The 21,905-nt window shown below is 52.3% G+C and overlaps 1 protein-coding gene across 1 annotated transcript in view; it reads left to right on the plus strand.

Annotated features, from left to right (window-relative positions):
• The window catches only part of LOC115505236 (kinesin-like protein KIF28P), a 78,164-nt gene that overhangs the window by 46,400 nt on the left and 9,859 nt on the right, over window positions 1-21,905 (plus strand). Inside the window, exons 7-14 of the mRNA XM_030302708.1 lie at window positions 4,952-5,063; window positions 6,887-6,954; window positions 9,102-9,177; window positions 12,990-13,126; window positions 16,026-16,149; window positions 17,522-17,666; window positions 18,773-18,891; window positions 19,415-19,522. Coding sequence (XP_030158568.1) covers window positions 4,952-5,063; window positions 6,887-6,954; window positions 9,102-9,177; window positions 12,990-13,126; window positions 16,026-16,149; window positions 17,522-17,666; window positions 18,773-18,891; window positions 19,415-19,522 — 889 coding nt within the window. The remainder of the gene's footprint in view (window positions 1-4,951; window positions 5,064-6,886; window positions 6,955-9,101; window positions 9,178-12,989; window positions 13,127-16,025; window positions 16,150-17,521; window positions 17,667-18,772; window positions 18,892-19,414; window positions 19,523-21,905) is intronic.

Consider the following 21,905-nt stretch of genomic DNA (forward strand, 5'->3'; position numbering starts at 1 on the left):
CTGAGAACTTTCTTCCTTCTTTAAGAAGGCCTGGATTGTTATATACTTCCCTCTTATGACCACCTTTGTTGTGTCCCAGAGGTTTTGGGCTGTCATGTCATCATTTTCATTGGCTTCCACGTACTTTTTAATTTCCTCTTTAACTTCTTGGTTAGCCCATTCATTCTTTAATAGGATGTTCTTTAGTCTCCAAGTATTTGTCTTTCCAATTTTTTTCTTGTGGTCGATTTCAAGTTTCATAGCATTGTAGTCTGAAGATATTCACGGTATGATCTTTTTTGAACTTGTTGACGGCTGATTTGTGTCCCAGTATGGGATCTATTCTGGAGGATGTCCCATGTGCACTTGAGAAGAATGTGTATTCTGCTGCTTTAGGATGAAATGTTCTGAATATATCTGTTAAGTCCATCCAGTCCACAGTGTCATTCAAAGTCATTGTTTCCTTGCTGATTTTCTGATTAGATGATCTGTCCATTGCTTTAAGTAGGGTGTTGAAGTCCCCTACTATGATGGTATTAATATCAATGCATATAGATGGATCTTGTTTTCTTATCCATTGTGTTACCCTATGTCTTTTGATTGGAACATTTAGTCCACTGACATTTAGAGTGAGTACTGAAAGATATGAATTTATTGCCATTGTGTTGCCTGTAGAGTTGGGAGTTTCTGGTGGTGTTCTCTGGTCCTTTCTAGTCTTTGTAGCTTTTGGTATTTTTTGTTTTGTTTCATCTTTTCTCCCTTCAGAGATTCCCCCTTAAAATTTCTTATAGGGGTGGTTTAGTGGTCATGAACTCCTTTAGGTTTTTTTTGTTTGGGAAACTTTATCTCTCCTTCTATTTTTCTTTCCAACTTTTTTTTTTTTTTTTTTTTTTTTTTTTTTTTTTTTTTTGGGACAGAGACAGACAGAGCATGAACGGGGGAGGGGCAGAGAGAGAGGGAGACACAGAATCAGAAACAGGCTCCAGGCTCTGAGCCATCAGCCCAGAGCCTGACGCGGGGCTCGAACTCACGGACCGCGAGATCGTGACCTGGCTGAAGTCGGACGCTTAACCGACTGCGCCACCCAGGCGCCCTCTCTCCTTCTATTTTGAATGCAGCCTTGCTGGATAATGAATTTGTGGCTGCATATTTTTCCAATTCAGCACATTGACTATATCCTGCCACTCCTCTCTTGCCTGTCAAGTTTCTGTGGATAGGTCTGCTGTGCACCTTATCTGTCTTCCCTTGTAGGTTAAGTACTTTTTTCCCCTTGCTGCTTTCATGATTCTTGTCTGTGTATTTTGTGAAATTGACTATGATACGCCTTGCTGATGGTCAGTTGTTTTTTTTTTAATCTAATGGGAGTTCTCTGTGCTTCCTGGATTTTTTTTTTTTAATTTTTTTTTCAACGTTTATTTATTTTTGGGACAGAGAGAGACAGAGCATGAACGGGAGAGGGGCAGAGAGAGAGGGAGACACAGAATCGGAAACAGGCTCCAGGCTCTGAGCCATCAGCCCAGAGCCCGACGCGGGGCTCGAACTCACGGACCGCGAGATCGTGACCTGGCTGAAGTCGGACGCTCAACCGACTGCGCCACCCAGGCGCCCCTGTGCTTCCTGGATTTTGATGTCTGTGTCTTTTCCCAGGTTAGGAAAGTTTTTTGCTATGATTTGCTCACATAAACCTTCTACCCCTTTTTCTCTCTTCATCTTCAGGGACGCTTATGATTTGGATATTATTCCTTTTTAATGAGTCACTGAGTTATCTAATTCTTATATCATGCTCTTTTGCCTTAGTTTCTTTTTTATGCTTCATTATTCTCCATAAGTTTGTCTTCCATATCCCTGATACCCTGCTCTGTTTCATCCATCCTTGCTGCCGTGGCATCCATTCAAGATTGCATCTCAGTTATAGCATTTTTAATTTTGTCCTGACTAGATTTTACTTCTTTTATCTCTGCAGAAAGGGATTTTATGCTTTTTTCAACCCCAGCTAATATTCTTCTTATTGTGATTCTAAATTCTGGTTCAGACATCTTGCTCCATTCTCCACTAGGTGGGCACTTAGTTTACTGGGGTGGATCATTGTGGTGAGTGTACACGTGTATGTGCATGTGTGGGAGAGGTGAAAATGGCATCACCCAGCTACCCAGTCTCTAGTATCAGAACTCTGTGCTCTTGCCAACTGGCAATCAATCAACCCTCCCTTGTCTCCAGCTCCAGTCCACTCCCTGCTTTTACACTTTCCATGACCAAGCCATCAGGCTGCCAGGTGGCACCTCCCTCCCAAGTTTTATCTCAGATGGGGTTGTGTTTCCAAACCCTTCACCTCTGAGGGAACTGCAGCTCTGACCCACTTAGACTGTCTGGGGGAAGGTCTTGCCAAGCAAAGGCTGGGTACCAGCCCACAGCCCGGAACATTCACATGACTGCACTGCTGCAGATGCCCAGAGACTGTGGCCAGGTGCCAGCCCACCCCAGAAAAAGTTCATTCAATCATGTAGCAGCAGTGTTTCAAGAATTATGGTAAATCACAACACACATATCGTAACAGGCTTCACCACCCCTTAACATCCTTGTTCCAACACCAGCAAATGTGGCTGTTCTCTGGGGTCCACTAAGACCTTTGCCTGTGGGAAGGCCACATAGCCTCTGCCAAATGTCCTCTCAGCAGGGGAACTGCCTCTTCCTGTGTGGCCCGAGGACCCCTCAGACCTCACTGTCTGCTCCTGGGGATTCACTCTTCCCACCAGAGCTCTGCCAGGTATAGAGCTGCGGACTTTCAGACTGTGACCCCTGTTTATAGACTCTCAATGGTATTTAAATCCTCTTTTTTCTCCTTTCTCCCCTTTTTGTTAAGTCCCTTATGGGTGTTTCCACTCTTTCTCTTTCTCTCCAGCTGCTTTCGGGGGGAGAGCTTTTCCTGTACTCTCCCCCATCTCCATCCTCTTTCCACAAGTAAAGACACCTCTCTACCCTCTGTGGCTTCTCTCTCCCCCAGTTCACCTCTCCACACTGCTTATCTGCTGAGTTCTGTGGTTCAAGTTGTGCAGACTGTTGTGTTAACCCTCAGATCAATTTTTTAGGTTGGCCAGATGGTTTGGTGTTGATCTAGCTGCATTTCAGGGATGAGAGAAGCAAAAAGTTTCCATGCTGCTCTGCCATCTTGACCCCTCCCCTTCACTTCTTTTTTTCAAACGTTTATTTTGAGAGAGGGAGGAGCAGAGATAGAGGAAAAGAGAGAGAACCCTAAGCAGGCTCCATGCCGTCACTGCAGAGCCTGAATCAGGGCTCAATCTCACCAACTGTGAGATTGTAACCTGAGCCAAAATCAAGAGTTGGAAGCTTAACCAACTGAGCCACCCAGGCGCCCCAATTATTTACTCAGAGTTGTATCTAAGATCAGTTTCCTCCTGGTGGAAGTATATTCTGTAGAATTTCCTTCAGTGATCACGTGCTGATGGCAAATTCTGTTTTTGTTTGGTTGAAATGTCTTTATTTCACCTCATCCTTGGAAGATAATTGTGCCGGGGATAGAATTCCAGAAATGTAGTATTTTCTTTCAGCTCATGAAGGATACAGTCTCCTGTTTTCTGCTGGTGGTCTAATTGCTATTTCCTTGAAGTCAATCAGTCTTTGCCCCTGGCTGGTTTTGAGCTCTTCTGTTTTGATGTTCTCCAATTCGGTTATATTACATTTGAGTGTGAATTTATTTTATTTACTCTGCTTGGAATTTCCTGGCCCCTACAGTTCGGTAGATTAGTGATTTTCACCAGTACTGGAAAATTCTCAGCCATTACTTCTCATGTACCATCTGTGCCCACTTGTTTTCTTTCTCTTCTGGAACTTCAATTTAGATTATTTAAATCTCACTCTGTCCTCCATGTCTCATAACCTTCCTGGCTTGTTTCCCATCTCCATGTCTCCAGGCTGCAATCTGGTTAATCTCTTTTGACATATCTATTTCACTAATTCCAATTATAGCAGTGTCTAGTTTGCTGTTAAACCTGTGCAGTGTGTTTTTAAAAAAAATTTTAAGTTTATTTTGAGTAGAGAGCAAGCGAGCAGGTGGGGGGCGGGGTGCAAGGGAGAAAAGGGGAGGTAGGGAGGGAGGAGGAAGAAAGAGAGAATTCCAAGCAGGTTACATGCTGTCAGCGCAGAGCCCAATGCAGAGCTCGATTCCACGAACAGCAAAATCATGACCTCAGCTGAAATCAAGAGTTGTACACTTAACCAACCGAGCCACCCAGGCGCCCCTGTCTTGTGTGTTTTTAATTTCAATTACTGTATTTCTTTCTAGAAGCTCCTTTAGTTTCTTTTCCAAATCAGCTAGAATACCTTTATAAATTCCTTTTCACTTTTTGTGATCATAATTTCTCATAGATAGGCTTGCCTCCCTCCTCCCCCGTTCTCATCAATGACAATGCTGCGATCTTTGCAGACCCTGGAGTTGGTGGGGAGGGGTGGCACATTTACTTCTCACGTACAGCTTCTGTGCTGCGTTGTTATATGGGGTCCTACCTTTATGGGTTGCTCTGAAGGAAGTACGGAAGAAAAACAAGAAGAGGAATTAACCCCCTCCCCACACTGGCCGGCACACTGCTCGTGGGGCCACCCTCTTCCTCAGGTTGAAACTCTTCCCTATACACAGGTTTACAATAGCCTGCAGGCTCTTTGGGTTTTCCTCACAGGGTTTAGTGTGTTAGAGCCTCAGATCCGGACTTCCGTCTGTCTGTCATGGTGTCTCCAGGGTTGATCTCAGAGAGGGAGCCAGTGGCTCATGTGGTTAGCTGTCTTGCTTCCGCATCTTCGTCCGGCAGATGTCTCAACTCTTGGATATCATTAGAGTCATGTCTCAGGTTTATGGGGTCAAAGAGGAGACATGAAGGGTATTTGTGACTTATCCCCCGGGAGGCAGATTTCTTCTTGGCATATATATATTTTTTTAATCTGATGTTTCTTTTTCATCCAGTGCTCTGGCTGATGCAGCCACGGGGAAGAAAGTCTTGCACATTCCCTACAGAGATTCCGTCCTGACCAAACTTCTCCAGCCAGCTCTGGGCGGGAACAGCAGAACCACTTTGGTAAAGTGACCTTCTTACAACACAGCAGACTGATTTAGCTATTGTGTTGTTGTCACTGTTATTATTAAAATCACGCTCATTGTACCATGATGCCGCATTTTGCATTCACGTCACACATTCTTACGTCAAGACTCCTGAGACTCCGCTACAGCGTTCAAATACCGCCAATTTTAATTTTTTATTCATTTCTGTAGGTTTCAGATTCTTTATAAGGAACGTACACCACTATTATTGCCAGGAAAAAATTAGTACACATTTTAAAATTTTTTTTTTTTCAACGTTTATTTATTTTTGGGACAGAGAGAGACAGAGCATGAACAGGGGAGGGGCAGAGAGAGAGGGAGACACAGAATCGGAAGCAGGCTCCAGGCTCTGAGCCATCAGCCCAGAGCCCGACGCGGGGCTCGAACTCACGGACCGCGAGATTGTGACCTGGCTGAAGTCGGACGCTTAACCGACTGCGCCACCCAGGCGCCCCAGTACACATTTTAAAATAACACTGATAACGTCGTACTATTCTAAATCGGTGGTCATTTCGTGGCAAGACCGGAAATCATTTTGACCATGTGAGACACCAGGCAGCTGTTGAACCTGGCGAGTAGCTAAATTGTGTCATCTCAGCAAAGACTCCAGACTCTTAGTATCGCATATTTGCCAAGGGGGTACAATGTGGGATGTGTTAAAATCGGGACTCTCTGCTCTTCAGCTCCAGGTGTGAAAAGGAACAGACTGGCACATTCTGCCGGCAGGTTCATACTGGCCTCCGGCCTGCTGTCCCGGTTAGGAGAAAACTGCTCACTGCTGGGCCTGTTCTGTGCACTCTTTCCCAAATTCACAACAAAACACAATCTCTACTCTTTACTATTTTATCTTGCCTGAGTATCTACAAATATTTCATTTTGAAGCTGGCCTGTTGGCCTCATGGGACCTTCCCTGCTCCCCCTGAGGACCTGGGATAAAAGAAGGCCCATAAGATGCTCTGAATGTAAGACTACAAAATCAGGTGTAACAGGTCTGAGCAGGGGTGTGCCTGTGAGAGAGGAGCCTTTCAGGCCTGCAGGCTAACGCCCCGCCTGGGGCACTAGCACGCTTTAACAGAAAAATATGTGGTGGAGAGGAGGTTAGGGGGCGGGGGGTGGGGTCACTGGTCCTCTCAGGAAGCAGAAAGAAAAGAGAATCTGCAAGGCCAACATTCCACTGTCACTTGAATCCCATCCACCCTCTGGGGACTTACTACTGAGGACAAGGGCCTGAGAGTGAGTCAGGCCCGGCTCCAGGCCCAGCTCTGCCAGCGATTAGCAGACAGATCTCGAACACATGGTTTTTCTCTGGGCCTGTGTGTGTGTGTGTGTGTGTTGTGAAATTGTGGTGTTTGTGTCCTGAATCTGCGGTGTCGGTGCGCTGCAGAGGTCACGTGTGTATGTGGCACTCGTGGGGTGAGCACGTGCTATCAATGTGTGTCTGCACCTTCTGAGTTGCAAAGTTCGAACAATACCGTAAATGACAAGAAATGCTATGAACCTTAGCGTATCCACAATGACAAATCCGTCTAAAATTACAAAATCCAGGGGCGCCTGGGTGGCGCAGTCGGTTGGGCGTCCGACTTCAGCCAGGTCACGATCTCGCGGTCCGTGAGTTCGAGCCCCGCGTCGGGCTCTGGGCTGACGGCTCAGAGCCTGGAGCCTGTTTCCGGTTCTGTGTCTCCCTCTCTCTCTGCCCCTCCCCCGTTCATGCTCTGTCTCTCTCTGTCCCAAAAAAATAAATAAACGTTGAAAAAAAAAAATTTTTAAATTACAAAATCTGAAAGGGACGTTCTTTTACAGATAGCGGCCATAAGTCCCGCTGACATCTGCTATGAGGAAACTTTATCCACGTTAAGATACGCCGAAAGGTACGTCTGTGGATACGTAGTATCCCTGGGGGTTCTAAGTCAGGTTCTTCTGGTCCCCCTCTACGCAATGGGCTGGCAGTTCGGGGGAGAGGTCAGGAGAAGGCAGGACGGAATGATTTGTGAGAGAGAGAGGTGGGAGGAAATAGACAAAAGGAGACAGAACTGGGGACTCAGGCCCTAATGTCACCCCTACTCTGCATGGGAGAGGCCCCACAGGCTCCCATCGACGGGGGAAGCCTGGGGGCTGATCCCATGCTTGGAATCCTTCTTCCTGTATTTTCCTGCCACATGGCTGCCCATTCACGTGTTTCTCCCTTGTCACATGGCACACGGGTGGCGTGCGGGGGCAGGCAGGGGACGTTTATGCCAATAGGTGAAGACAAGCACGTGAGAGGCACTAGCTCCACGCTTTTCTTGGCTTTGGTCTCCTCTGCCCAGGCCCCGTGCACACGGGTTCTACTCTTGGGGTGGCCTGACGGTCTAGGCTCCTCTTTCCGGGGGCGGGGAGGGCTCTCCCTGCCAGCTTCCTTCCGTCCAGGGGGCCAGGGAGGCGAGCCTGCATACTCAGCCCCAGCATGAGGCTGCCGCCCGGACGCGTTCCAGGCATCTGGATCCTGCTTCTCCTGACCCTTTAAAAAATTTTTTTTAACTGCTTATTTATTATTTTTGAGAAAGAGACAGAGCACGAGCGGGGGAGAGGCAGAGAGAGAGAGAGGGAGACACAGAATCCGAAGCAGGCTCCGGGCTCCGAGCTGTCAGCACAGAGCCCGACGTGGGGCTCGAACTCACGAACCGCGAGACCATGACCCGAGCCAAAGTCAGATACTTAACTGACTGAGCCACCCAGGTGCCTCTCTCCTGACCCTTTTAAAAAAGATAAGGGTGCAGGCAGAGGGGACCTCTAAGCAGGGTAAAAGCCACATGCTGCCACCACCCTTTCCCTTTCACGTGGCAGAGTCCTGAGGCCCACCCGCCGGGTTCGGACAGGAACCTGGAATCCTCGGGCCTGGTCCCAGGAAGCTGGAGCTGGCGTGTGAAATGAAACTGCCACCTACCGTGACACGTCCCTGGTCAGGTCTACGGGCTTGCGTGTGGGTCAGAATCTGGCCCCGCCAGCCGTGTGGCCTTGGGCGACACGCCGTACCTCCCTAGCCCTCAGCTCTGTCCCGTGTCGAGGGAGGTGATTTCTCATCAGAGTTGCGGGGGGGAAGAACACAACAGATCCTGCACGAGCCCGTTCCCGGCAAGGTTCTGACACGTGCTGAACGCTCAGAGACGATGGCTGTCACTGCACCACCGAGCAGTGGTCTTCCCTTTGGCCCTGTCCCTGGCAGGGAGCCCTGGCATTTTAGGGACACGTGCCAGCGGCCTCTGCAACGGTGCAGCCTCCGTATCGTTTTACACCGTTAGATGTTTCTTTCAGCGTCTGCAGCACGAGCTCGGATCTTTCCGTCAGTTCGGTCTCTCTGCTTATCAGACGCAAATCTGTCACGAGCAGATTTCCCGTTGAGAGACTACGGCTGCAGAGGAAGGAGAAAACAGTAGCCCAGAGTCCCGGGCTCTGAGCCCGGAGCTGCCACGGGCTGTGTGACCCCGGGGCGAGCCCTGAAAACCCCATTTCCTCAACGAAAGGAGTAAGGCGGCCACAGTTAGCAAATACAAAACACAGGCTCCCGGTTAAACCTGAATAGCAGGCAACGAGCAAGTAAATAATGTGTGGGCAGAAGTATTATGCCCCGTGCAGTGCCCGGGGGCATCTCGCGTTTTCTCTGGGACACTAGAAGGCAGGGAAACAGGTGACCCCTAGGTGCCCTTTCCAGCCCGGAACACCCGCTGACAGCCTCCAGGGTGGGGTTACGCCTGTCAGCAACGACGCATAGATGTTTCCGCTAGCGGAGTCGGCCGATGGGCGAGTGGGTTCAGGGCCCGGGTCGCGTCGGGGCCAGGCTGTGGGTCTGGCGGGGCTGGTCATGTTTATTTCAACCGTGGACGTCACTAAAGTCCCTTTCGGCCTTCACCGCTCACTGGCGCCCAGCCTGCTGGCATCTGGAGTCGCCTGGGCCGAAAGGTCCCACTTGGCCGGTTTCTGGCCTGTGCTCCCCAAAGGGGTCCGGGACTGAGTGCGTGTTCATCTTTGCACATGGAAGGGCTAAAAAGATCCGGAACAGAGCCGTGGTCAACACCTCGACGCTGATGAGAGAGTCAAAGGCAGAGAACGACAGAGCGCTGCTCGCACGCGGGAATTCCGGAATGGCAGGTAAACTGAGTCAGGAGCAATGCTGGTCCAGGCCAGCAGCAGGAAGGCTGGGAGTGGGATGGAGGGAGGGACCGGCTGCAGGCTCAGCCTGGGGCTCGGCGGGGAGGTGGGGAACCCCTGCTTGGACTCGCCAGAGCCCGGCACAGGCCAGGGGCACCCTCTGGGGACATTTAGGCCCCGGCCTTGGGAAAAAATACTTCATTTGGAGACAAACGCAGATTCGCTTGAGTTAAGTGGCCCTGCCCTTTTTGAATGATCATTTTAGTCTCATTTTTATTGCCATTTTTACTTTGAAGCCGTCGTTTCTGCCGAGGCCACTCCGTCCTTCCCAGGTTTGCACGGTGGCCATTTTGACGTTCGCTGGGCTGATGGCCTCACGCAGTTGCATGATGTTTGAATCTCCAGAGGCCTCAGAGGCAGCACATCACAGTCACCTGGTGAGCGTCACCAGGCCCACTGACCGTGACTTCTGGGGGCAGTGCCCCGGCTGACTCCACGGTGCCCCAAAACCACTGCTTTGAAGGAAGGCCTAGGATTTCAGTTTGGCAGCATGGAAGGAGGTGCCTACAACTTTGCGCCCGTTAATAACTTAAAACGGGATGAACAAGAAAAGGGCAAATTGTAAAACTGTTGAAATAAAATTGGAGGAAGTGGTTCAAAGTGAAAAAAACAATGCCAGGAGGTCCAAACCTCTGGCACTCAGGGCTGGTTCAGGGAGCGTGAGCTCCAGTCACCAAGCGGCCCAGCCCCCGTGCCCCCTGCCAGCTGGGCTCCCTCGTTCCAGAGGGGCTCTCGGGTACTGGCAGCACGTCCCGCCCCAAACCAGGCTGCCCGGGGGGGGGGACAGAGGCTCTGTGGGCACCCCTGCAGGCTCCCGCATCCCAACTCGCCGGGACTTCACAACAAAGCCCTTCCCATGTGAGAGGCAGCGCCTGCGGCCCGTCCAGGTATGGTGGCCTCGCTTAGCCCCAAAGTTCGTGTCGTCGCGAGCTGGACGGATGTGAGCATCGAATGCCCGCCGTGCGTAATAAGCGCAGACACAAAATATGCTCACGAGCCTGTGATGCTGTGAGTCCCCTGGCCTTGTAGGAATGCCGGTAACCGGGGTATAAAACAGAACACTCTCACGTGCCCGCACAACGAAACAAAGTACGGAGCGTCGTGCCTCCTCCCCTAAAAGGCCTTCTTGCTCTACGTTCCGATGCATTAAAACAACAGCACCCTCTGTAGAAACGACCGGGTGACTTCTTCACCCGTGAGCGCAGCTCAGTTTCCCGCTCCACTCAGCATCTCCGGCTTCGGCTGAGAACAGAGTCAACCTGACTCTTCTATCATAGTTATTCTATAGTCTTCTATAGAATTCTATCGTTATCCTATAGAAGACTATAGTTATTCGGTAGTCTTCTATCATAGTTGTTCTATAGTCTTCTATAGAATTCTATGGTTATTCTATAGAAGACTATAGGTATTCTGTAATCTTCTATTATAGTTATTCTATAGTCTTCTATAGAATTCTATAGTTATTCTATAGAAGACTATAGTTATTCTGTAGTCTTCTATCATAGTTATTCTATAGTCTTCTATAGAATTCTATAGTTATTCTATAGAAGACTATAGTTATTCTGTAGTCTTCTATCATAGTTATTCTATAGTCTTCTATAGAATTCTATAGTTATTCTATAGAAGACTATAGTTATTCGGTAGTCTTCTATCATAGTTGTTCTATAGTCTTCTATAGAATTCTATCGTTATTCTATAGAAGACTATAGTTATTCGGTAGTCTTCTATCATAGTTATTCTATAGTCTTCTATAGAATTCTATAGTTATTCTATAGAAGACTATAGTTATTCTGTAGTCTTCTATCATAGTTATTCTATAGTCTTCTATAGAATTCTATAGTTATTCTATGGAAGACTATAGTTATTCGGTAGTCTTCTATCATAGTTATTCTATAGTCTTCTATAGAATTCTATCGTTATTCTATGGAAGACTGTAGTTATTCGGTAGTCTTCTTTTTTTTAAATTTTTTTTTTCAACGTTTATTTATTTTTGGGACAGAGAGAGACAGAGCATGAACGGGGGAGGGGCAGAGAGAGAGGGAGACACAGAATGGGAAACAGGCTCCAGGCTCCGAGCCATCAGCCCAGAGCCGGACGCGGGGCTCGAACTCACGGACCGTGAGATCGTGACCTGGCTGAAGTCGGACGCTTAACCGACTGCGCCACCCAGGCGCCCCAGTAGTCTTCTATTACAGTTGTTCTATAGTCTTCTATAGAATTCTATGGTTGTTCTGTAGTCTTCTATTACAGTTATTCTGCTCCTCACCCTCGACACAGCAGACCCGCTGCTTAAGCCCCTTCCTTCCTTCCAGAGCAGCCGGCCCGCCCACTGGCAGAAGCCGGGCCCTGGGCGCGCCAGCTGGAGCAGGCTCGGGAAGAGTGGCGACAGCACCACGTGGCCGTGGCCAAGGTGAGCTTCCTTCTGTCCACCTGCCGAGGCCCACACCTGGCAGGGAGCCTCACACTCTTCCCACGTGCCCACGGCCGCCTGGGCTGCCGTCCAGTGGATCATCGGGGTGGCTCCCCCCCCCCCCCGGAGAATGTGTAACACGTGAGACGTGGCATGTGATTAAGTGACAAATGACTTCTGCCGATGCCGCTGGCGGCGCTAGGGGAGAGGAGGGCAGGGCGTGAGGGGGGAGGAAGCCGAGAGGCCTTGATGAGTCAAGGCTGCTGATCATTACAGTTTGGGGAGAATTCGAGGACTGTGCACCATCTTCCGGGGACCGCACGGCGCGACCCTGAACCGTAGCATCTGCCGGAGCATACGTGGGCTGTGATGCGAGTTTTGTACTCAGGTCGGGGAGATGCCCTCTGGGCCCCCCATCCACAGCGCCCTCCCGCCATGACCTGACTCCCCAAAGCCACAGCTCTGCACAGACCCCAAGTCGTGGGCCAGCCTTGGAGCACTTCCGGAGTGGAGGCAGAGGCCCAGACTGGCTCCCAAAGGGCTCGGGAAGCCTGAAATCGAAGTGAGCCTCAGGCGGGGGGAGCACAGTGGGGCCGGGGGCCTGTGACACCAGGAGGCCAGGACGAGTTAGGGTCCAAGGACTCTAGAAGTAAGGACAGGAGCAACGGAAAAGACTCTTATCCCCCTTACTCGTTATCAGAATTTCAAAACTGAAAAGCTTTCTTGTGCTTGAACAATTTACTCCAGTTCTGATCGGCGGTCAATCCTCTGTAAGTTCAAGACCACTAATACCGGGTTGAGGGATGAGACCCGCTCGGGTAACCCGGAGAGGGTATACGGCACGTGCCACATTTGATCACCAACATCGGGTCACCAGTGAGCTAGCCTGCAGGACCTGAGCTAGTGAGCTAGTCTGGGGGAGCCTGCGATGTAGGGTAGCGGGTTTAGTGGGAAGGGGGACCCAGGTGAGGCACCCGATGGGGCACCAGGACAGCTGGGATGCGGGGGGACCTGAAGAAAAGAGTGGGGTAGAAGTCAGGGTAGAAGGGGGGACAGAGACAGAAACTGGCCGCGCTTTGCAACAGTCCCGTCCAGATGAGCTCAGGCCCCTCGGCTGACCTGCCGCGGGTGGGGTCTCACCCGCGCTGTGAGCAGGGCCTCCCGTCCCAGTCCCACTGGGCTTTCCTGAACGATCTGACAGGACGCACAGACAAGTGGCTTTGGTAGGACGTGGATAGGAAAGGAATGCTACTGCCTTGAACGTGCTGGCCCTGTGTGGTGACAGGACTCCCGTCTCTCCCCCAGGAGCAGTGGATAATGAAGACCCTCCCTCACCTTCTCAACGTCAACGAGGACCCGCAGCTCACGGGGGTCCTCAAGTATTTCATTCAGGCTGGTACTCACCCCTCCCGACCCACGCTGGACCTGCTCAGGCTTCTTGCTTTGTGTTTCTTTCTCTTTTGAATCTTTCTTTTTGCGGTAAATAGGTGGAACATAAAATTCACCATGCTAGCTTTTTTTTTTTTTTTTAATTTTTTAAAAATGTTTATTCGTCCCTGAGAGAGAGAGACAGACAGAGCATGAGCAGGGGAGGGGCAGAAAGCGAGGGAGACACAGAACCCGAAGCAGGCTCCAGGCTCCGAGCTGTCAGCCCAGAGCCCGACATGGGGCTCGAACTCACAGACCGTGAGATCGTGACCTGAGCCGAAGACAGATGCTCAGCCGGCTGAGCCACCCAGGCGCCCCACCATGCTAGCTATTTTTAAGTAGACGGTTCAGGGCCATCAGCACATTCACACCGTGGTGCCACCATCACCCCTACCCAATCCCGGAACCTTTCCTTCTTCCCAAACCGACATCCGTCCCCATTCAACACCAGCTCCCCCAGCCCCAGGCACCCTCCGTTCTACTTCTGTCCTACCTCCTGTCTCTACAAATGTAACTACTCTAGGCACCCCGCATCATTGGAGTCACACGGTATTTGTCCTTCTGTGACTAGCATATCTCACTCAGCATAGTATCCTCAAGGCCCATCTATGTTGTCAGCAGGTGTCAGAATATCCTTCTTATTTCAAGTTTATTTTATTTGAGAGAGAGAGAGTGAGCGAGCACAAGTGGAGCAGAGAGAGGGAGAGAGAGAAAATCCCAAGCAGGTTCCGCCCTCTAAGCACAGAGCCTGACGTGAGACTTGAGCTCATCAACTGTGAGATCGTGACCTGAGCCGAAACCAAGAGCTAGATGCTTAACCGACGGAGCCATCCAGGCGCCCCAGAATTTCCTTCCCTTTTAAGGCTGAATAATATTCCATTATATACGTATACCACATTTTGTTTATCTATTCAGCCGTTGGAAAACAGCATCGGTATTGTAGTAACACGAGGCTTTCCGCAGCCCGGCCCTGGGCACACCCGGACAGGAGAGGGCTTGCACTGGATGGAGGTAGGGCCCGGGTGTGGGGTGGCCCCCGGGGGGAGCCGGCGTGGTGCTCTCGGTACTGTCTGGGTCCGTCACTGCACAGAACAGAGCTGCACAGACCAGGACCTTCCCTGTGGCCGGGCTGCAGCACATCTCCTAAGCCCCGGACTCGACAGTTTCTTCCTCCAGAATCCCCACGAGTAAGGTGGAACTTGTAAAAAGTTAGGCAGCCCACAAAAAAGGGGCAGAAAGTAAAACAATCATCCGTAAGGCCGGGTGGTGTCCAGGTACTTACGACTGAAAATCCTAGCAGCAAAATCCCTTCACACGATCCTCCTGGAGAGGCAACGGCCCTACCCAAGCATCAGACACGTTCGCTTGTTAAGGTCAAATCCTGACAAAGTTTGAAAAGAAATTATCCTAATTCTTTTCAAGGCTCATGTGATGCCGGTCGGGCCGCTTCAAACGCCATCCACCTTCAAGGTTTGGGGTAAGTTGACGTGAACCGTCTTCGTCCAAGAATTGTGACCACTCATTCCGCGGGAGGTTCTCAACATTTGTCTGGGCCTCGCCGGGTGGGGCCACAAACCCTGCAGGACAAATTCCCAGGCCGTCCCCAGGGACCCGCTCGGGGCTTCTGGAAGGAAGGGCTTTCCTGCTCCCACTGAAATCCTTCCCACCGCACTCACTTTGCTTCCTGGGCTCTGACGTCGGGAGGAAGGGAAGGCCCGTTGCTAGACCCCCGTATAGGGGGTATCGACACAAGGAGACACAAGTGGACGAGGCCAGCAAATGAAGACAGTGAAGAGAGAGCCCACCACAAGGGGCCCACGTCCTTCGTGGTCTTAACCACCCAAAGCAATAGCATCCTCAGATCTCTGCCCTCAGAGCCCTCACCAACTGGATGAAGGGAAAGCCCAGGCTTTGGGTGACCCCTTCTGCAAGAGGAGGCCCTGTGGAACCCTATGGCGGTTCTCACGAACTCACAGCCATCTCCTACCTCCGTGGCCTCTCTTCTTCTCCCCAGTTCCAGGGTGTCCTGACCGCCCACAGATTTCCAGCCCGTAGGCTCAATCAGCTTGCCAACCAACCAGTCCCCCTGACGTACCTCACCCTCCTGCGCCAAAGCACAGGGACAGGAGGGGAGGGGGCCTGCGCTGACTGGGGGGCCAGCTGACATGGCTTCCCCCTGCACCGCCAGCCTCTGGGCCCCTTCTCCTGACTCTTCCTGGGAATTCCCCTCGTCTCCCTTTCCAGACACTTCCAGTGGGGACCTGTAGACAGCCGAACTCCAGATGAGCTGAGGGTATAGCCTTTCCCACGGCATCCCTGGGCCCTACACACACAAGGGATATGGACGGACAAGTGTCTCAACGCCCAGAGCCTTCCACAGCAGCCAAGGAGTCTAGGAACATTCTAGAACAGTTAGGAAGCTGGTCACTCAGGGCAGCCAGATGATGTCTAGGGGGCCGCCAATCTGACACTTCTGACATCTGTCCCCCAGTCTTTAGCATATAAAGTCTGCCGTTGTATCATGGAGACCCAGAAACCGCTCTGACCTTCTCTGTGGCATGTACGTTATTATCTGTCAGCACTGGTCACCTGTCCCAGCATCCCTCTGAAACATCTTTCTTTCCATTTCCCCACCACTCAGACTTGCGGCCCGTGAGTCTTGGAGGACCCCAGCGATGACCCTGCCTATGCGGGCTCCTTGTAGCTGTCGGCCCTCAGCGGGTGCTGGTACTGTGGCTACGAGAATCGCTTTGTTGTCCTTTCCGGCTCCTATCTACCCCGACCCCCTTGAGCCGCTTCCGGCCACCCTGCAGCATCCGTAGGTCTTACTTACGCGTGCGAGTGGGGAGCAACCACCAAAACCGTGTGCCCTACAGTCACGATTATTTTGGCTACCTAGACCTCTTGTCTTTTTAGCATTTCAGATAAACACGCTTCCTTCACAAATTTGGATGGGAAGGTGACGGTCACGCCACACAGCAAATGCAAAGTTGTCGTTAACGGGGTGCCCATCGTGACCAAGACAAAGCTGCAGCATTTGGTAAGCTTTCCTTCCTGGCCGCAGAATTTCCGCAGTCCCACCGGAGAGCTAGGAGAAGGGGTTCCCGTGAGGTGCCCCAGGCCTCCACGCTGTGGCAAGCACCGGGCAGGGTGGGGGCGCCAGCCACCCCATGTCCCCCTGCTACGACCGACATGGGTCACAGCTTGGGGTCGGGAGATCTGATATTAACCTGCTGTGTGTTCCTGGGCAAAAGCCACTTCACTCCTCGGGAATTCATCTATACATTGCTTTTAAGTTTATTTATTTATCTTGAGAGAGTGAGAAAGAGGGCAAGCAAGCAGGGGAGAGGCAGAGAGAGAGAAGCAGAGGGAGAATCCCAAGTAGCCTCTGGGCTGTCAGCACAGAGCCCGATGTGGGGCTCAAACCCACAAACCGAGAGACCACGACCTGAGCCGAGATCAAGAGTAGGACCCTTAACCGACTGAGCTCCCCAGGTCCCCCATCGGGACTTAATAAAACAGAGATGAGTGAACTAGAAGTCCACCAAGACCCTTTCCAGCTCTGACATTTCATGATATCTTAGACTTCTTAAAAGATCTGCCATTGGGAGGGACCACGCGGCACCTCGCAAACACCAGGCTCTCTGTCTCCTCCGCACACCCCAGCCTGGCTCCCCATGACCACAGGGGCTCCCGCCAGCCTCCCTGCTGCCCAAGCCCCTCTTCAACCCATTCTCGACACTGTAACCACAGAGAGCCTTCTAGACAAGCTATTTGGATTAGGACACGCCCTCCTGGAAATCCTCAGTGGCCACCCTTTCAGGGCCCCCGTGTGAGCTGCCTCATCTCCCCGCCACCTCCCGCCTCACTGCTCTGCACGAAGGTCACACAGACCTTCTCCTGATTGTTCAAAACACCCCTGGCTCTGTTTGGCCGCAGCCCTCTCTGCCTTGCCGAAACTGACCACCTTTGAAGTCGTAAACAGCGCACCTTGAGAGAGGACCGCTCTGATCCCCAGTGCAAGTTAGGCGCCCGTATTGTACCTTCTGCAGAAGCACCCCCATTTCATTCAAGCATCTCTCTCAAGCTATTGCACCGTCTGTCTATAAAGTCCTAGAGGGGAGGGCCCGGGTCTGTTGGTGCCCACTGGGATCCGCAATGTCTGATGGAGAGTCGGAGCTCCGTGTGGGATAAAGGAAGAAATAAATGAAAGCATGCACACAAAAGCAAAACGTCAATCTCTTCCTCTGCATTCAGGGGTCTCCTCCCGCTCTGGGGACCTCGTGCAGGGTTTGTGATTTACCACAGCTGGACTGCCCATGGGGACTTGGTCCCCCCTGGAGCAGGCTGGTGCCACACCCCTGCTCTCTGAGGGCAGCGTGCTCCCACTGAACCTCCCGTCTCCTCCCTAGGACCGCATTATCCTGGGATCCAACAGCGCCTACCTCTACATTGGGTTTCCACCAGAGCGAGGCAGTGAAGACCTGACCAGGTTCGACTATGACTTCTTCCAGCTGGAGAGAGCAGCTGCGGAGGGAGTGAGTGTGGACAAGCTGGGTGAGCAGCTCAGGGCCCTGCCTTCCAGCATTTTCCACATGCTGATCTAAAAGCAACTGCTTTCACTGTGTGCTCTCCTACTTTCCCTAAGAAAATAACATCTTGTTTCAAAGGGAAATGTTTAGAAAGTTAAATTAGGATTTCCATATTGTAGAGTGAGCACATGTCAAAGATTTATTAAACTATTTTGTTAATAAACAGAGAAGAAGGCGATAGATACAGTTGACCCTTGGACAACATGGGTTGGAACTGTGTGGGTCCACTTATACATGGTGGTGGTCTTTTTGTTTTTTATAAACACAGCACAGTCTTATAAATATATTTTTTTCTTTCTTATGACTTTAACATTTTCTTTTCTCCAGCTTACTTTATTGTAAGTATATAATACATAGAACATACAAAATATATGTTAATCATCTGCTTATTGGTAAGTCTTTGGACCAACAGAAGGCTATCAGTAGTTATGTTTTGGGGGACTCAAAAGTTGAATGGATTTTTGACCGTATGGGGCATCAGGGCCCTAACCCCTGCATTTCCCAAGGTTCAAGAGTAAAGCACAAGAGGGAAGAACAGTGAAATAAGACTGAGTTAGACAAAGCTGGTTGATGGTTTTGGGGGCAATGATCTTCTGCTGGACAAAAGTCATTTTAAATTGCGAATCTTCTACAAATCATCTCACAGCTCAGAGTCCAGGCTCCAGTCAATAGCTGAATGAGTGCACACGGGTACATCCTCCTAGGGAACCAGAATCCCTACATGGGACTCTGCTAGGACCTTTAATTTTTTTAATGTTTGTTGATTTTTGAGAAAGAGACAGAACAGGAGCTGGGGAGGGGCAGAGAGAGAGGGAGACACAGAATCCAAAGCAGGCTCCAGTCTCAGCTGTCAGCACAGAGCCCGACGCGGGGCTCGAAACCACGAATCATGAGATCATGACCTGAGCCGAAGTCAGATGCTCAACCAACCGAGCCACCCAGGAGCCCCATGTAGACATTTGGTGAACCATCAAATAACTGAGTACATAAGCATATAAATAAACCCCTTCGTGGCTGACAAGTCTCCCAGAACCAGTGACCGACCTTCACCGGGACCCTGCTGGTTTCCAGGGGCCGCGAGCCACGGCGATGGGAAAGCGGACCCCGGCATGCTGGCGGTGTTCCAGGACTACGTCAGACTGATGCCCCTGGTGGCAGAAGCCAATCAAATGGGCGAAGAGCTGAAGAAGGTAAGGGCTGGAAGACGGAGTAACGCTGGGTCCGGAAGGACCTCAGGGAACAGGGTCCACGGCCCCTCACCCCCAACGCCCCAGCCGGCTTTGCCGTACCAGCGAGGGCATGGGGCCTGGAGAGGTGAGGGGCTCCACCCAGGACCCCCCAGTGAGCCAGTGACAGAACCCAGGCCAACCCCCAGGCCTCAGCAGTCCCAGCTGCCAGCGCCATGCCTACCATGGCCCCCACAGCTCCCACGGCCCCCCAGGCCCTCCAGACCCTCCAGGCTCCCAGACCGATGCTTGCTTGCCAGGCCACCCCTCCCAGGTTGCCCTCCAGAAAGGGCTTCCCTGGGTCCAGGACCCTGAAGCCTTCTAGCCACAGAGAAGACCTGAGCAGGGGGTGGCCCCCCGGTGACACAGGATCCGATCCCCAGGACACGTTCAAGACACTTCTGCGTGTTGGGAACGTGCGAGGAGGAGAAGGAAATGGCGAGGGCGGTGTGGGCTGTGCGCTCAGCGAGAAGGGTCCCCCTTACAGGGACTCAGAATGGAACTGAAGGTGAAGAATTTAGCGGCTTCAGACTCCAGGGGCCACGAGCTACAGAAGGAGGTCATGGTGAAGGTGACCAACCAAAGGACCCGCGAGGTGAGGATGCCTCTGGGGACGGGGTTTCTGAGGGCTCTCACGGGGACAGAGACTGTCCTGTGGAGACCCCGTGAAGGGCACTGCGTGTTCCCAGTGTGAGCTGGGCTCTGGGGACAGACTCTGGGATGGACCCCCCCGCCTCCCCCACGTTTCTCTCCTGGTCCTCTCTCCCACATGGCACCAACCCTGGGATCGCTCCCAACCACCACTCTCCATTCATTTATTTATATTTTTTTAATGTTTATTTGAAAGAGAGAGAGAGAGAGAGAGACAGGTTGAGCATGTGCGAGCCAGGGAGGAGCAGAGAGAGGAGGCCGCAGAGAATCCCAAGCAGGCTCCGCACTGTCCGTGCAGAGCCCGACGCGGGGCTCGAACTCACGAACCGTGAGATCGTGCCCTGAGCCGGGGTCGAACGCTCAACCGACTGAGCCACCCAGGCGCCCCTCCCTTTCTGCCTGGTCTCTTCCTCTGACCGGCGCCGAGGTGGCCTCCCGTGTGTCCCCTGGCGTGGGGTGAAAGGGCAGAGGGGTCTCAGTTCCTTCGTGTTGCTACGGCAACACCACAGCTTGGAGGCTGGGAGCAGAGGTCGTGGCACAGGCACATTTGGTATCCGGTGAAGGACACCTTCTCGCCGGGTCCTCACGTGGCGCTAGGGGCCGGGGAGCACTGACGCCTCTTTCATGAGGGCAATGAGTGCATTCATGAGGCGTCCGCCCTCACGGCCCCGTCTCCTCGTCCCAGCGCACTGAGGGTCAGGCTTCAACGTACGGTTTGGGGGGACACATCTCGTGACTCAGGAGGGTCTCCTGGGAGACCCCCACCCTGGGAAGTCGACCTTGACTTCTGCGCGTGTCCCACGAGGCCTTTGGAGCTGAATCCTCAATGCGTGTGCGACCGTGATTTTGTCTTTTGCGTTTTCTGGAAGGAGCCATCAGATCGAAGGAGCTCTGGTGACCCAGTACTTTGCCTCTGGGGCCAGGCGCTCCGCCAGGGTTCGGTTTGGCCATTTCCTACTGTCTTGTCAGGCCTCGTTTTAAGGAGATTTCATGTTCCTCTGTATTTCGTTGCTCATTATAGTTTAAGGTGAATTGAAAAGGATCTCGTTCAGCCTTTCCTATGATTAGCAGAAACCGGGTTCTCTTTTCAGGGGCTGCGCGCTAATTGCTTTTATGGTGATGTCGCTCGCTTTCCTCTTTCCTCGGGCAGAGACTAAGCTTACTGATCCGTCATCTCCAAGGCTGTCCCTTTTTACCTTCCGAGTGGATCAGTGGCCTCTCCCCGGATGAAGTTACGCCTTCCCCGGGGGCCTCGGAGATGCTGGCAGTCCCTCGGCCCTTCCTGGAAGGTTTCGTGTGTGAGGCTGGGAAGGGCGAACAGCAGCCTCTGCACTTTTGTGGCGGTCCGCCTCGCAGATGTTCGCCCCAGGCCGCTGGACCGTGCGCGCACAGGGCGGAGACGGGACCCCCCCAGGCCACTTCATGTGACCGACGAGAGACACGTCGGGGGCGATTCGGGAGCAAGCCGGGGCTTGTGAGGACAGGGAGGGTCTCAGCCCTGACTTCTCAGCGGTGTCTGTGCAACAGGCTTCCGGCCTGGGAGTCTCCGTGCTCGGCTGAGGCCCCGCGGGGGACGGGAGGGTCAGCAGAGACCCCTGCCGCTCCCGCAGAGCCCCGCTGAGCTGTCACAGGGCCAAGGGCGCACTGTCCGCCAGGAAGGATGCAGAGGACTGAGGACGTCGATTCCCACCGTCTTGGTGCCCTAGCCTCAGGGCTTGAAAAACCCACCTGCTGGAGCTCGTGCTGTGCTCTGCCAGGGTCAGGTTCAAACGCAGTCTTTACCCCGCCTCTCGGGGGAGAAGACGGGTTTCACTTGAGGCAAAGAAGGAAAGAATGAAGTCTTTGTAGTGTCTGGAGGAGGATCTTTTTCTTTGGAGGCACGTAACACGCAGAGGGACAGGGACACATCGGTTGGCTCCTTGTGCCCCCATCACCTCACCGTATGTCCTCTCAGCAGCCCTGTCCCTCACTCAGGGACAGACAGCGGCAGGTTCTTGGGGGGGCGTGAGCGCACACATTGTCACCTTACGGCCCCGCCCGGGCCTCCCTGTGCCACAAGCCAGGTGCTGGCACAGCTTTCTTTTCTGGGGGCCTGAGGGTCTGAGAAGCTGTTTCCTTGCTTCTTGAAGCTTCCAGAGGCCCCCGCTTTCCTGGGCTCCATTGTGCTCCATTTCCAAAGTTAGCCACTTGGCGTCTCCCTGACTCCCCTTCCGTCGCCGTCTGACCATCTCTTCTGCCTCCCCCTTCCACAGTTAAGGTCCATGTGAGGGCGCCTGGGTGGCTCAGTCGGTTGAGCCTCCGACTTCGGCTCAGGTCATGATCTCATG

The sequence above is a fragment of the Lynx canadensis genome, chromosome F1 (assembly GCF_007474595.2).
Source record: "Lynx canadensis isolate LIC74 chromosome F1, mLynCan4.pri.v2, whole genome shotgun sequence".
In the NCBI taxonomy this organism is placed as follows: Eukaryota; Metazoa; Chordata; class Mammalia; order Carnivora; family Felidae; genus Lynx; species Lynx canadensis.